At 50.8% G+C, this 12,768-nt stretch overlaps 1 protein-coding gene across 1 annotated transcript in view; it reads right to left on the bottom strand.

Moving 5' to 3' along the window:
* Positions 1 to 12,530, bottom strand: part of LOC138248948 (carcinoembryonic antigen-related cell adhesion molecule 5-like) — a 172,256-nt gene extending 159,726 nt beyond the window's left edge. Inside the window, exon 1 of the mRNA XM_069202978.1 lies at positions 12,456 to 12,530. Coding sequence (XP_069059079.1) covers positions 12,456 to 12,498 — 43 coding nt within the window. The 5' untranslated portion in view covers positions 12,499 to 12,530. The remainder of the gene's footprint in view (positions 1 to 12,455) is intronic.
* Between the last annotated feature and the right edge of the window lie 238 nt (positions 12,531 to 12,768).

The raw sequence follows: 12,768 nt of genomic DNA, 5'->3' as shown, positions 1-12,768 counted from the left end.
TGACAATATGCCAAAAGTATCCCAGTGAGTACCCTCAGTATGAGGATGCCAAATATACACAAGATATATGTAAACAATACCAAAATTATGCAGTAATAGCAAAAGGAAGTAATACAAGCAGGGTAAAGTTACAATAGATTGCAATAGGAGCACATAGGTATATGGGCAACACAAACCATATACTCCAAAAGTGGAATGCGAACCACGAATGGACCCCAAACCTGTGTGAGCTTGTAGAGGGTCGCTGGGACTGTAAGAAAACAGTGAGGGCTCGAAAAATAGACCACCCCAAGACCCTGTAAGGTAGGTGTAAAGTGCACCTACAACCCCCAGAGAGCACAGAAGTCGTGATAGGGGGATTCTGCAAGGAAAACCAACACCAGCAAAGCAGCAACAGTGGATTTCCGGACCTGAGTACCTGTAAGACAAGGGGACCAAGTCCAAGAGTCGCGACAGTGTCGAGAGTGGGCAGATGCACAGGAAATGCCAGCTGAGGGTGCAAGGAAGCTGCGGATGGAAGAAGCTTGGGGGCATATTTATACTTCGTTTGCGCTGAATTTGCGTCGTTTTTTTCGACGCAAATTCGGCGCAAAACTAACGCCATATTTATACTTTGGCGTTAGACGCGTCTAGCGCCAAAGTATGGGCAAATAGCGTCATTTTTTTGCGTGAACGCCTTCCTTGCGTTAATGAGATGCAAGGAAGGTGTTCCCGTCTAAAAAAATGACGGCGACGCAAATGCGTCGTATTTATACTCCCGGGCAAAAATCACGCCCGGGAGTGGGCGGGGCAAAAAACCCCGCATTTGCGCCACTTTTTAACGCCTGCTCAGGGCAGGCGTTAAGGGGCCTGTGGGCTCAAAATGAGCCCACAGGTGCCCTCCCCTGCCCCCAGGGACCCCCCCTGCCACCCTTGCCCACCCCAGGAGGACCCCCAAGGATGGAGGGACCCATCCCAGGGACATTCAGGTAAGTTCAGGTAAGTATAATCTTTTTTTTTTTTTTTTTTTTTTGGTGGCATAGGGGGGCCTTATTTGTGCCCCCCTACATGCCACTATGCCCAATGACCATGCCCAGGGGACATAAGTCCCCTGGGCATGGCCATTGGGCAAGGGGGCATGACTCCTGTCTTTACTAAGACAGGAGTCATTTAAATGGCGTCTGGGCGTCGTTAAAAATGGCGCAAATCGGGTTGAGGCGATTTTTTTGCCTCAACCTGACTTGCCCCATTTTAAGACGCCCTAACGCCATTTTCCCCAACGCCGGCGCTGCCTGGTCTACGTGGTTTTTTTCCACGCACACCAGGCAGCGCCGGTCTGCTAGCGCCGGCTAACGCCATTCCATAAATACGACGCCAGCGTGGCGCTTCAGAATGGCGTTAGCCGGCGCTAAATTTTTTGACGCTAAACTGCGTTAGCGCAGTTTAGCGTCAAAAAGTATAAATATGGGCCTAGGGCCTAGGGGTTTTTTGCCCCGCCCACTCCCGGGCGTGATTTTTGCCCGGGAGTATAAATACGACGCATTTGCGTCGCCGTCATTTTTTTAGACGGGAACGCAAAAAAATGACGCTATTTGCCCATACTTTGGCGCTAGATGCGTCTAACGCCAAAGTATAAATATGGCGTTAGTTTTGCGCCGAATTTGCGTCGAAAAAAACGACGCAAATTCGGCGCAAACGAAGTATAAATATGCCCCTAGGTGTTTTGCAAGAACAAAGAGGACTAGGAACTTCCCCTTTGGAGGATGGATGTCCCACGTCGTGAAGAAGCTTGTAGAGGTGATCCCACGCAGAAAGACCGCAAACAAGCCTTGCTAGCTGCATGGATCGCGGTTAGGGTTTTTGGATGCTGCTGTGGCCCAGGAGGGACCAGGATGTCGCCACTTGGATGAGGAGACAAAGGGGGTGCCCAGCAAGTCAGGGAGCCCTCACAGAAGCAGGCAGCACCCACAGAAGTACCGGAACAGGCACTTAGAAGAGGAGTGAACTGGAGTCCACTCGAAGTCACAAAAGAGAGTCCCACGACGCCGGAAGACAACTCAGAAGGTTGTGCACTGCAGGTTAGAGTGTCGGACCCAGGCTTGGCTGTGCACAAAGGAAATCCTGGAAGAGTGCACAGGAGCCGGAGCAGCTGCAAATCACGCGGTACCCAGCAATGCAGTCTAGCGTGGGGAGGCAAGGACTTACCTCCACCAAACTTGGACTGAAGAGTCCCTGGACTGTGGGAGTCACTTGGACAGAGTTGCTGAGTTCTAGGGACCACGCTCGTCATGCTGAGAGGGGACCCAGAGGACCGGTAATGCAGTCTTTTGTTGCCTGCGGTTGCAGGGGGAAGATTCCGTCGACCCACTGGAGATTTCTTCAGAGCTCCTGGTGCAAGAAGGAGGCAGGCTACCCCAGGGCATGCACCACCAGGAAACAGGCGAGAAAGCCGGCAGAATGAAGCGATGCAAGGTTGCAGTAGTCGTCTTTGCTACTTTGTTGCGGTTTTGCAGGCCTCCTGAGCAGTCAGTGGTCGATCCTTTGGCAGAAGTTGAAGAGGGAGATGCAGAGGAACTCTGGTGAGCTCTTGCATTCGGTATCTGAAGAATTCCCCAAAGCAGAGACCCTAAATAGCCAGAAAAGGAGGTTTGGCTACCTAGGAAGGAGAAGAGCCTATCAGAAGGGTAAGAGCCTATCAGAAGGGGTCTCTGACGTCACCTGCTAGCCCTGGCCACTCAGAGCAGTCCAGTGTGCCAGCACACCTCTGAATCTAAGATGGCAGAGGTCTGGGGCACGCTGGAGGAGCTCTGGGCACCTCCCCTGGGAGGTGCAGGTCATGGGAATGGTCATTCCCCTTTCCTTTGTCCAGTTTCGCATCAGAGCAGGGCTGGGGGATCCCTGAACCAGTGTAGACTGGCTTATGCAGAGATGGGCACCATCTGTGCCCATCAAAGCATTTCCAGAGGCTGGGGGAGGCTACTCCTCCCCAGCCCTGACACCTATTTCCAAAGGGAGAGGGTGTAACACCCTCTCTCTGAGGACGTCCTTTGTTCTGCCTTCCTGGGCCAGGCCTGGCTGGACCCCAGGAGGGCAGAAACCTGTCTGAGGGGTTGGTAGCAGCAGCAGCTGCAGTGAAACTCCGGGAAAGGTAGTTTGGCAGTACCCGGGTCTGTGCTAGAGACTCAGGGGATCATGGCATTGGGGTGACAATTCCATGATCTTAGACATGTTACATGGCCATGTTCGGAGTTACCATTGTGGCGCTATACATAGGTAGTGACCTATGTATAGTGCACGCGTGAAATGGTGTCCCCGCACTCACAAAGTCCGGGGAATTTGCCCTGAACAATGTGGGGGCACCTTGGCTAGTGCCAGGGTGCCCACACACTAAGTAACTTTGCACCCAACCTTCACCAGGTGAAGGTTAGACATATAGGTGACTTATAAGTTACTTAAGTGCAGTGGTAAATGGCTGTGAAATAACGTGGACGTTATTTCACTCAGGCTGCAGTGGCAGGCCTGTGTAAGAATTGTCAGAGCTCCCTATGGGTGGCAAAAGAAATGCTGCAGCCCATAGGGATCTCCTGGAACCCCAATACCCTGGGTACCTCAGTACCATATACTAGGGAATTATAAGGGTGTTCCAGTATGCCAATATGAATTGGTGAAATTGGTCACTAGCCTGTTAGTGACAATTTGTACAGAGAGAGCATAACCACTGAGGTTCTGGTTAGCAGAGCCTCAGTGAGACAGTTAGTCATCACCCAGGGAACACATACAGGGCACACTTATGAGCACTGGGGCCCTGGCTGGCAGGGTCCAAGTGACACATACACTAAAACAACATATATACAGTGAAATATGGGGGTAACATGCCAGGCAAGATGGTACTTTCCTACACCATGCCAGGTGCATTGGCAGTGCAGAGGCCCACCTGGGGCTCCCTAAACCCCATCTCCGCCAGCCGTTTCATGGCGGTGATACCGCCATGAAACCGCTGGCAGAGAAGGGAGTTGTAATCCCCAGGGCAGTGCTGCCTGCAGCGCTGCCCTGGTGGATTAGGACCGCCAGCACCGCCACACCGTCATGCTGATGAAAAGTGTTGGGGCTGGCGGTCTGATTGCAGCGCTACCGCCGTAGTCGTAATGTGGCAGTCGGACCGCCACATTGGTGGCGGTCTGACCGCCACAGCGGCCCTGGTGGTCATTGGACCTCCAGGGTTGTAATAAGGCCCTATAGCCCAAATTTGTGAAAAATGAAACAATTCCGTCATTTTTTTTAACGCACGATAACGTCATTTCATAGCGCCATCCGTGCTCTACGCACAATGGCCCTCAGGAATGGTTAGTGGCAAAATAAATTCTACTAACCATTGCGACATGCCTTAAGGGAACATGTTGCTAATGCAGCAAAAGTGTGCTAGCCCGCATTGCTGCACGTATTTTTGACGCAAAATGGGTTAGCTCCATTTTGTACCGCATTAGCATAAAAAAACAACGCACAAGCAAGGAAACATAAAAAATCAAACAGAAGATGGTGATTGCAGGCCAGGAGATAACCCACAGAGACCCCAACCACCCAAGTACCAACCAGGAGGGTCCAGCAAAGTCCCAGGAGAAGGAGAAGAGGAAGCTTAAGTGTACGCTGTCGTAAGATCCTCTCCCTTCTTCTGCACTGCCTACCTGGCTGCTGTGGTGGTGTTGAGGGTTGCTGCGGTGGTGGTGGAGGGACCTCTTGTCGCCGCTGACATCTGCAGCGTATGCCAAGCTGGAGCAGTGGCACTTCCATGTTGTCCTGGAGGTTGATAATGCTCCTTATGTGTGTTTTCCTTAAGTGGTGGTGTGTGGGCTTCTCATTATTGACTGTTCTGATCAGGCGTTATATTTCGACGCTAATCGGCTTTAGCGTCATTTTTTAGGTCCGCCTCCTTAGTGTGAGTCGATTTTGTTTTGGGAGGTAAATATGGCGCTGGAGGGCTGGTGTCATTTTTAGGAAGGGAACGCCCACTTTGCAAATCATTGTCTCAATATGATGCAAGGTGGGTTAGCGCTTCCTAAAAATGACAATAACTCATATAGTTTTGATGCTAGACGGGTCTAGCGTTAAAATATAAACATGGAGTTAAGTTAGCGCTGCTTTAGAGTATAAAAAATTACACTAATGCGGCGCTAACTTTCCCTAAATATGGGCATATATGTTTTACAAGTTGTCTAGGGAATCCTTCCAGTACCAAACCTATGCTAGACTCATGCACAGTGCTTTAAATGGGCAGGCACTGTCCGGTACAGAGTACCTGCACTTCTTAAATTTGAAAAGGAGAGTAGCTGCAGTTTTCAGCACTCTTTCAATACTTTTAATGAGAGAGAACCTGCACTTCTCAGGAGCAAACAGGTACTCTAAATAGTGGGTACCTGCACATCTATATTTCCATTTAAAGTACTGCTCACGCACACACCCTTACACTATGGTGCAAAGGTGTGTTCCTGGCGCTCGGCAGCAGAAATCAGTGCCGGCGCTAGGGAGATGGGAGGAGAGAGACATTTCTATGTGAATTGGCGCTCTCCTGCTCCCTCCCTGTCACGCTACGTTGCATGACACATTTGTAATTCTGGCCAGGGTCTCCTAATTTAGGCTACGGATTTCACAACCTCGAACCTTGCTGCCCCTTCACCTTATTGTGTGATCCTACTCAAGTGCCAAGTTCTCTCCCTTTGCGCTGGTTTATTTAACTGACAAGTCACAGAAAATTCAGCCAGTGCAGAGGTGAAAGGTGACCTGTGAGGCATCTGCACATTGCCATCAGAGCAGTGTGAGATTGATTCTTTCTAGACTGGTCCAGAAGAGAAGATTTTCTCCAAGAATACTCTCTACAAATGTACAAAAACAGCCAAAAAATAACTTGTGTAGGAGTCTAGATGTGAAGTGGAATCAAGGGACATCCTGATACCCCAGGGTCTGACCCAGAGCCTATACGTGTGCCCAGCAGCAGATCAAAGATGTGTCCTTTAAGACACAGTGTGCCTGAGAGAAACACTGAACAGGACCAGTTGTGCCTGAGGCACTCTGTCCTTAGCCCTAATCCAGTCACTCACCACAATGTATACACCAGAAGGAAAAGTAACACCAGATCTGACACCATAGCGGCATAAGAGCAATTCTGGTGGCATTCTACTTTACATCATTTGCTGATGTGGATGTGTGAGCCTCACTATTTGTGACTCTGCATGTGTGAGGGCATGTGTATGAGTTATTCTGTGTTTGTGTGTTGGTGTTTGTGTGTTTTGGTGTTTGAGTGTAAGTGTGTGTGGTGTGGTGTGTGTGCATGTCTTAGTACATGTGGACCTCATATAGGCCCTCATTCCGACCCTGGCGGTTTCAAACCGCCAGGGCCGGGTTACACGGAAGCACCGCCAACAGGCTGGCGGTGCTTCCTGGGCTATTCTGACCGCGGCGGTAAAGCCGCGGTCAGAAAAGGGGATCCAGCGGTTTCCCGCCGGATTACCCCTGGCCCAGGAAATCCTCCATGGCGGCGCTGCTTCCGTGTAACCCGGCCCGCCAGAAACAGGATGGCGGGAACGGGTGTCGTGGGGACCCTGGAGGCCCCTGCACTGCCCATGCCACTGGCATGGGCAGTGCAGGGGCCCCCTAACAGGGCCCCACAAAGATTTTTACTGTCTGCTTAGCAGACAGTGAAAATCGCGACGGGTGCCACTGCACCCGTCGCACCCCAGCAAATCCGCCGGCTCCATTCGGAGCCGGCTTCCTCTTTGCAGGGGCTTTCCCGCTGGGCCGGCGGGCGATCTTTTGGAGATCGCCCGCCGGCCCAGCGGGAAAGTTAAAATGAACCCCACGGTCATTTGACCGCGGTGCGGTCTTTGGGCGGTTTCCGCATATTTATCAGTCAAGGTTACACATATTCTAATGACATCATCAGCATCATGGAAAAAAGTACTTTATTCATCTTATGTAGGCCATAAAAAAACCATATACATTCGCATCATCATACTATTTATATCACATAAATGCAATGTAAAACTTACATATGAAAACAATTCATAATCAATAAAAGAGTTATAACTGAGCACATAATTATCAATACTGCAGTCAGCTGTGGCAGTTTCCTAATTCTAAGAGCCCTCGCTACAAACGTTATTAGAGTCAGAAAAGGGACAGCGAATGAGAGCTGCTGAAAAAAGGACAAGTTCAGCCCTGCGGTGCCTTATGTGTAAAGTACCTTATAGTAGAACAGACACCGTTTCTTGGGAGGAATACAAAACTTACAAAAGAAAATAAAGTGCAAAGAGAACCAAGAACCACATTTTGGAAAAACAACTAAAAAATGCACATTGTTCAAGCTAAAACTGGTACTACACAATCTATGTTGTGGAATAGATGCAGAATAAAGATAGGTTTCATACCCCCGGAGTCTTTATAACAGAATGTGCTCTCACCGACGGCTTACTGGTTTCTCTTGACTTCCTAACAGCCAGCCGTGGCTCGTGGGGATTCCTGGGGGCGGGGTGGGGGTAATTAATAATATAAAGTAAAATGTTTAAATCTTAACTCTGCTCCCGCGCCGCACCTTTGCTGCACGCAGGCACAGGCTCCCAGCCTGCCCTCTGACGCTGCTTAGAGCAGCGTTAGGATTGGCTGGGAGCGCCCAGCCACGGTGCTCCGAGGCAGACTGGGAGCCTGTGCAGGCTCTCTCCAGTCCAGCAACTGTGCCCTGTGCGCATGTGTGTTTGTCCGGCCCGAGACAGCGAGCCAAACACACATGCGCAGTGAGGGGAGTGCACAGTGCACTCCCCTCTGCTCGTCACCCTAATGCCCGCTCCTTTCACAAGGAAGGGATAATAAACACAGTTTATTATTCCTTCCTTGTGAAACGATTTGCAGCGGTTGCAGCTGTTGGGGGGCAACGCTCCTCCACCCTCATGGAGGAGCCGCACCTGCTAACAGCCTCAGAAAAGTTAAAAACTTGAATAAGCAACTCCTTTATGTGGGCTCTGGTACCAGCACTGATGGGCTCAGGATTACTGAATAATTTCATAAGGGCAGCTGTGAACAAAGCTCTTTAATGTAGGACAGTTAAGGATCCCCATGTATATTGTCCAAGGCTAAACAATCAGGTATTCTGGACCCTGCGAGGCTGCCTCCTGCTTCCTACTAACAGAACCATAAAAGCAATGGAAGTTATTTCATTATCTAAACCTAATGAGTACAGGCACGAAAAATACAGAGAGGCGGTGTATTCTATATTCTATAACCCTCAACATGGAATAGCAGTGCGCCCATGGAGGTTGACGCAGATCCAGATTTACTACAGGCAGTAAACCTGGGTTGCTCTGCAATGCGGCGCCTACACAAGACAGCCGTAACAAGGAGAATATCTTCTTTCTCCTGCTCCTTCCTCTTGCTATGTATATGCCACTCCGCAGCACAAATAGAAAGAGGAAAAGGCCTCTGAGGTTTGCTTTTCTGCAGGAACGTATCCCTTCCTCACAAAAACAATCCTGCCTGTAATGCAAGCATCCTTCCACCTTGGTGCAAGTGAGCCTCCGTTGGTGCCAGGCATCAGAGTGTGTGCTCACTGGGAGAGGGCAGAGGTGCGCCATAGCTTAGTAGGTATAGTGGATTTCTGCTGTCTCTCTTTCCTGCAACGCGCAGCATCGAGTTGCCTTGCATGAAAGATTCGTAAAGTCAGCCACTTCCCCCAGACATCCCGGCCTCATGAGTCCTGGTGGGAATAAGATGAGCTGCTGGAGGGGCACAAGATGCTCAAATTCTTCATCCCTGGGACTAAATCATAAACAGCTGCAAATAATTGTAACTCTCCCCACAGCCTGGAATGATTTGCAACCTTCACCTTTCAATACTGCTAGGGGTACAGTGTGGCTGCACCCTTCGAAAGCAGAGCCTCGCGTCTCCTGATGAATGTCACCAAAACACAGACCACCGGTGGACTCATGGCTTCTCCACTGCACTGGCAGGAGGAACAATTTCAGGACAAATAAAAAACAATTCAAATAGTAGCAGAAATGCCCACACTTACCCCTGTAAGTACCCACCTTCATCATCACATGCAGAAACAGAATCACCATCACTAACAGCCAAAGCCATCAGCAAAGAAAGAGGTGGATTGACGCCAACCACAGAACCAGCAGTAGCAAAGGGTACCGAGAGACCTCAGCTGAGAAGCAGAATTATCCCTGTCACTGCCAGCTCTCAGAAGACACAGTACCAGACACAGTACCAGACACTGTACCAGACGCAGTACCAGACACTGTACCAGCCACAGCACCAGAAGAGTTAGACCAGTACCTGCAGCCACCGCCAGCTCTCAGAAGACACAGTACCAGACACTGTACCAGACACAGTACCGGACACAGTACCAGACACAGTACCAGAAGAGCTACACCAGTACCTGCAGCCACCGCCAGCTCTCAGAAGACACAGTACCAGACACTGTACCAGACACTGTACCAGAAGACCTACACCAGTACCGGCAGCCACCACCAGCTCTCAGAAGACACACAGTACCAGACACTGCCAGACACTGTACCAGAAGACCTACACCAGTACCGGCAGCCACCGCCAGCTCTCAGAAGAGACAGTACCAGACACAGTACCAGACACTGTACCAGACACAGTACCAGACACTGTACCAGAAGAGCTAGACCAGTACCTGCAGCCACCGCTAGCTCTCAGAAGACACAGTGCCAGACACTGTACCAGACACTGTACCAGACACTGTACAAGACGAGCTAGACCAGCACCTGCAGCCACCACGAGCTCTCAGAAGACACAGTACCAGACACAGTACCAGACACTGTACCACAAGAGCTAGACCAGTACCTGCAGCCACCGCCAGCTCTCAGAAGACACAGTACCAGACACAGTACCAGACACTGTACCAGACACTGTACCAGAAGACCTACACAAGTGCCTGCAGCCACCGCCAGCTCTCAGAAGACACAGTACCAGACACTGTACCAGACACTGTACCAGAAGAGCTAGACCAGGTCCTGCAGCCACCGCCAGCTCTCAGAAGACACAGTACCAGACACAGTACCAGACACTGTACCAGAAGAGCTAGACCAGTACCTGCAGCCACCGCCAGCTCTCAGAAGACACAGTACCAGACACAGTACCAGACACTGTACCAGACACTGTACCAGAAGACCTACACCAGTGCCTGCAGCCACCGCCAGCTTTCAGAAGACACAGTACCAGACACTGTACCAGACACTGTAGGAGACACTGTACCAGACACTGCACCAGACACTGCACCAGACACTGTACCAGACACTGCACCAGACACAGTACTAGACACTGTACCAGACACTGTACCAGACGCTGTACCAGACACAGGACCAGACACTGTACCAGACACAGTACCAGAAGAGCTAGACCAGTACCTGCAGCCACCGCCAGCTCTCAGAAGACACAGTACCAGACACAGTACCAGACACTGTACCAGAAGAGCTGGACCAGTACCTGCAGCCACCGCCAGCTCTCAGAAGACACAGTACCAGACACAGTACCAGACACTGTACCAGACACTGTACCAGACACAGTACCAGACACTGTACCAGACGCAGTACCAGACACAGTACCAGACACTACCAGACACAGTACCAGACACTGTACCAGACGCTGTACCAGACACAGTACCAGACACTGTACCAGACACAGTACCAGACACTGTACCAGACACTGTACCAGACGCATTACCAGATGCAGTACCAGACACTGTACCAGACACAGCACCAGACACTGCACCAGACACTGTACCAGAAGAGCTGGACCAGTACCTGCAGCCACCGCCAGCTCTCAGAAGACACAGTACCAGACACAGTACCAGACACTGTACCAGACACTGTACCAGACACAGTACCAGACACTGTACCAGACGCAGTACCAGACACAGTACCAGACACTACCAGACACAGTACCAGACACTGTACCAGACGCTGTACCAGACACAGTACCAGACACTGTACCAGACACTGTACCAGACACTGTACCAGACACTGTACCAGGCGCAGTACCAGACGCAGTACCAGACACTGTACCAGACACAGCACCAGACACTGCACCAGACACAGTACCAGACACAGTACCAGACACTGCACCAGAAGAGCTACACCAGTACCTGCAGCCACCGCCAGCTCTCAGAAGACACAGTACTAGCCACAGTACCAGACACTACCAGACACAGTAGCAGACACTGTACCAGACACAGTACCAGACACAGTACCAGACACTGTACCAGACACTGCACCAGACACTGTACCAGACATTGTACCAGACACTATACCAGACGCAGTACCAGACACAGTACCAGACACTGTACCAGACACTGTACCAGATGCAGTACCAGACTCAGTACCAGACACTGCACCAGACACAGCACCAGACACTGTACCAGACGCAGTACCAGACACAGTACCAGACACTGTACCAGACACTGTACCAGACGCAGTACCAGACTCAGTACCAGACACTGCACCAGACACAGCACCAGACACTGTACCAGACGCAGTACCAGACACAGTACCAGACACTGTACCAGACACTGTACCAGAAGACCTACACCAGTACCGGCAGCCACCGCCAGCTCTCAGAAGACACAGTACCATACACTGTACCAGACACTGTACCAGACACAGTACCAGACACAGTACCAAAAGAGCTAGACCAGTACTTGCAGCCACCGCCAGCTCTCAGAAGACACAGTACCAGACACAGTACCAGACACTGTACCAGACACTGCACCAGAAGAGCTAGACCAGGTCCTGCAGCCACCGCCAGCTCTCAGAAGACACAGTACCAGACACTGTACCAGACACTGTACCAGAAGAGCTAGACCAGTACCTGCAGCCACCGCCAGCTCTCAGAAGACACAGTACCAGACACAGTACCAGACACTGTACCAGACACTGTACCAGACACTGCCAGACACTGTACCAGACACTGTACCAGACACTGCCAGACACTGTACCAGACACTGCACCAGACACTGTACCAGACACTGTACCAGAAGACCTACACCAGTACCTGCAGCCACTGCCAGCTCTCAGAGTTACCCACATCTCATAACTATAGTACAGAACTAGTAAAGCCATCGACCACACAAAAGGAAGTGCGGGCCCCACTGCCCAGAGTTACCCACATCACCTCGCTATAGTACAGAACTAGTAAATCATCGATAACAGAAACAGAAGAGCTGGTGCCGGTACCCAGAGTTACCCACATCCTGTAGGTGTAGTACAGAACTGGTAAAGCCATCGACCACAGAAGAGCTGGCACCGGTACCCAGGGGTACTCACATACCCCAGCTATAGTAGAGAGATAGTAAAGCCATCAAAAACAGAAACAGACGAGCTGGTGCCAGAGTTACCACCAGAAACAGGAAAGAAAATGATATGATTTGTGTTGGTTTTCCTGCGTGAAAGAAGTCGAAGTTGACTCACCAAAGCCCGCCAGGAGCAGCAGGAGGAGGCCGAGCGCCGCCATCGAAGCTTCTTGGGCGAAGCAGCAAGTGAGCTGTCTGGGGAGGATGTTAAAGTACTTGAGAAGTAAAGAGGAAATAAGGCCCAAGCAGAAAACACTAGAATGATGCAAACATGAAATGGGAAGTGAAAGAACCACACAGGCTTATCTGATGACTGCACACGCAGGCGCGAGTCTCAGCAGAGGTGTGTGAGCCTGTGCACACAGGCGTACAATCTAACCCTCCTCAGGCACAGAGTGATAGCAGTCTGTGCACACAGGCCTATCAACCTA

Source organism: Pleurodeles waltl, chromosome 8 (assembly GCF_031143425.1).
Source record: "Pleurodeles waltl isolate 20211129_DDA chromosome 8, aPleWal1.hap1.20221129, whole genome shotgun sequence".
Taxonomy (NCBI): Eukaryota; Metazoa; Chordata; class Amphibia; order Caudata; family Salamandridae; genus Pleurodeles; species Pleurodeles waltl.
This window is presented reverse-complemented; position numbering and strand designations above follow the sequence as displayed.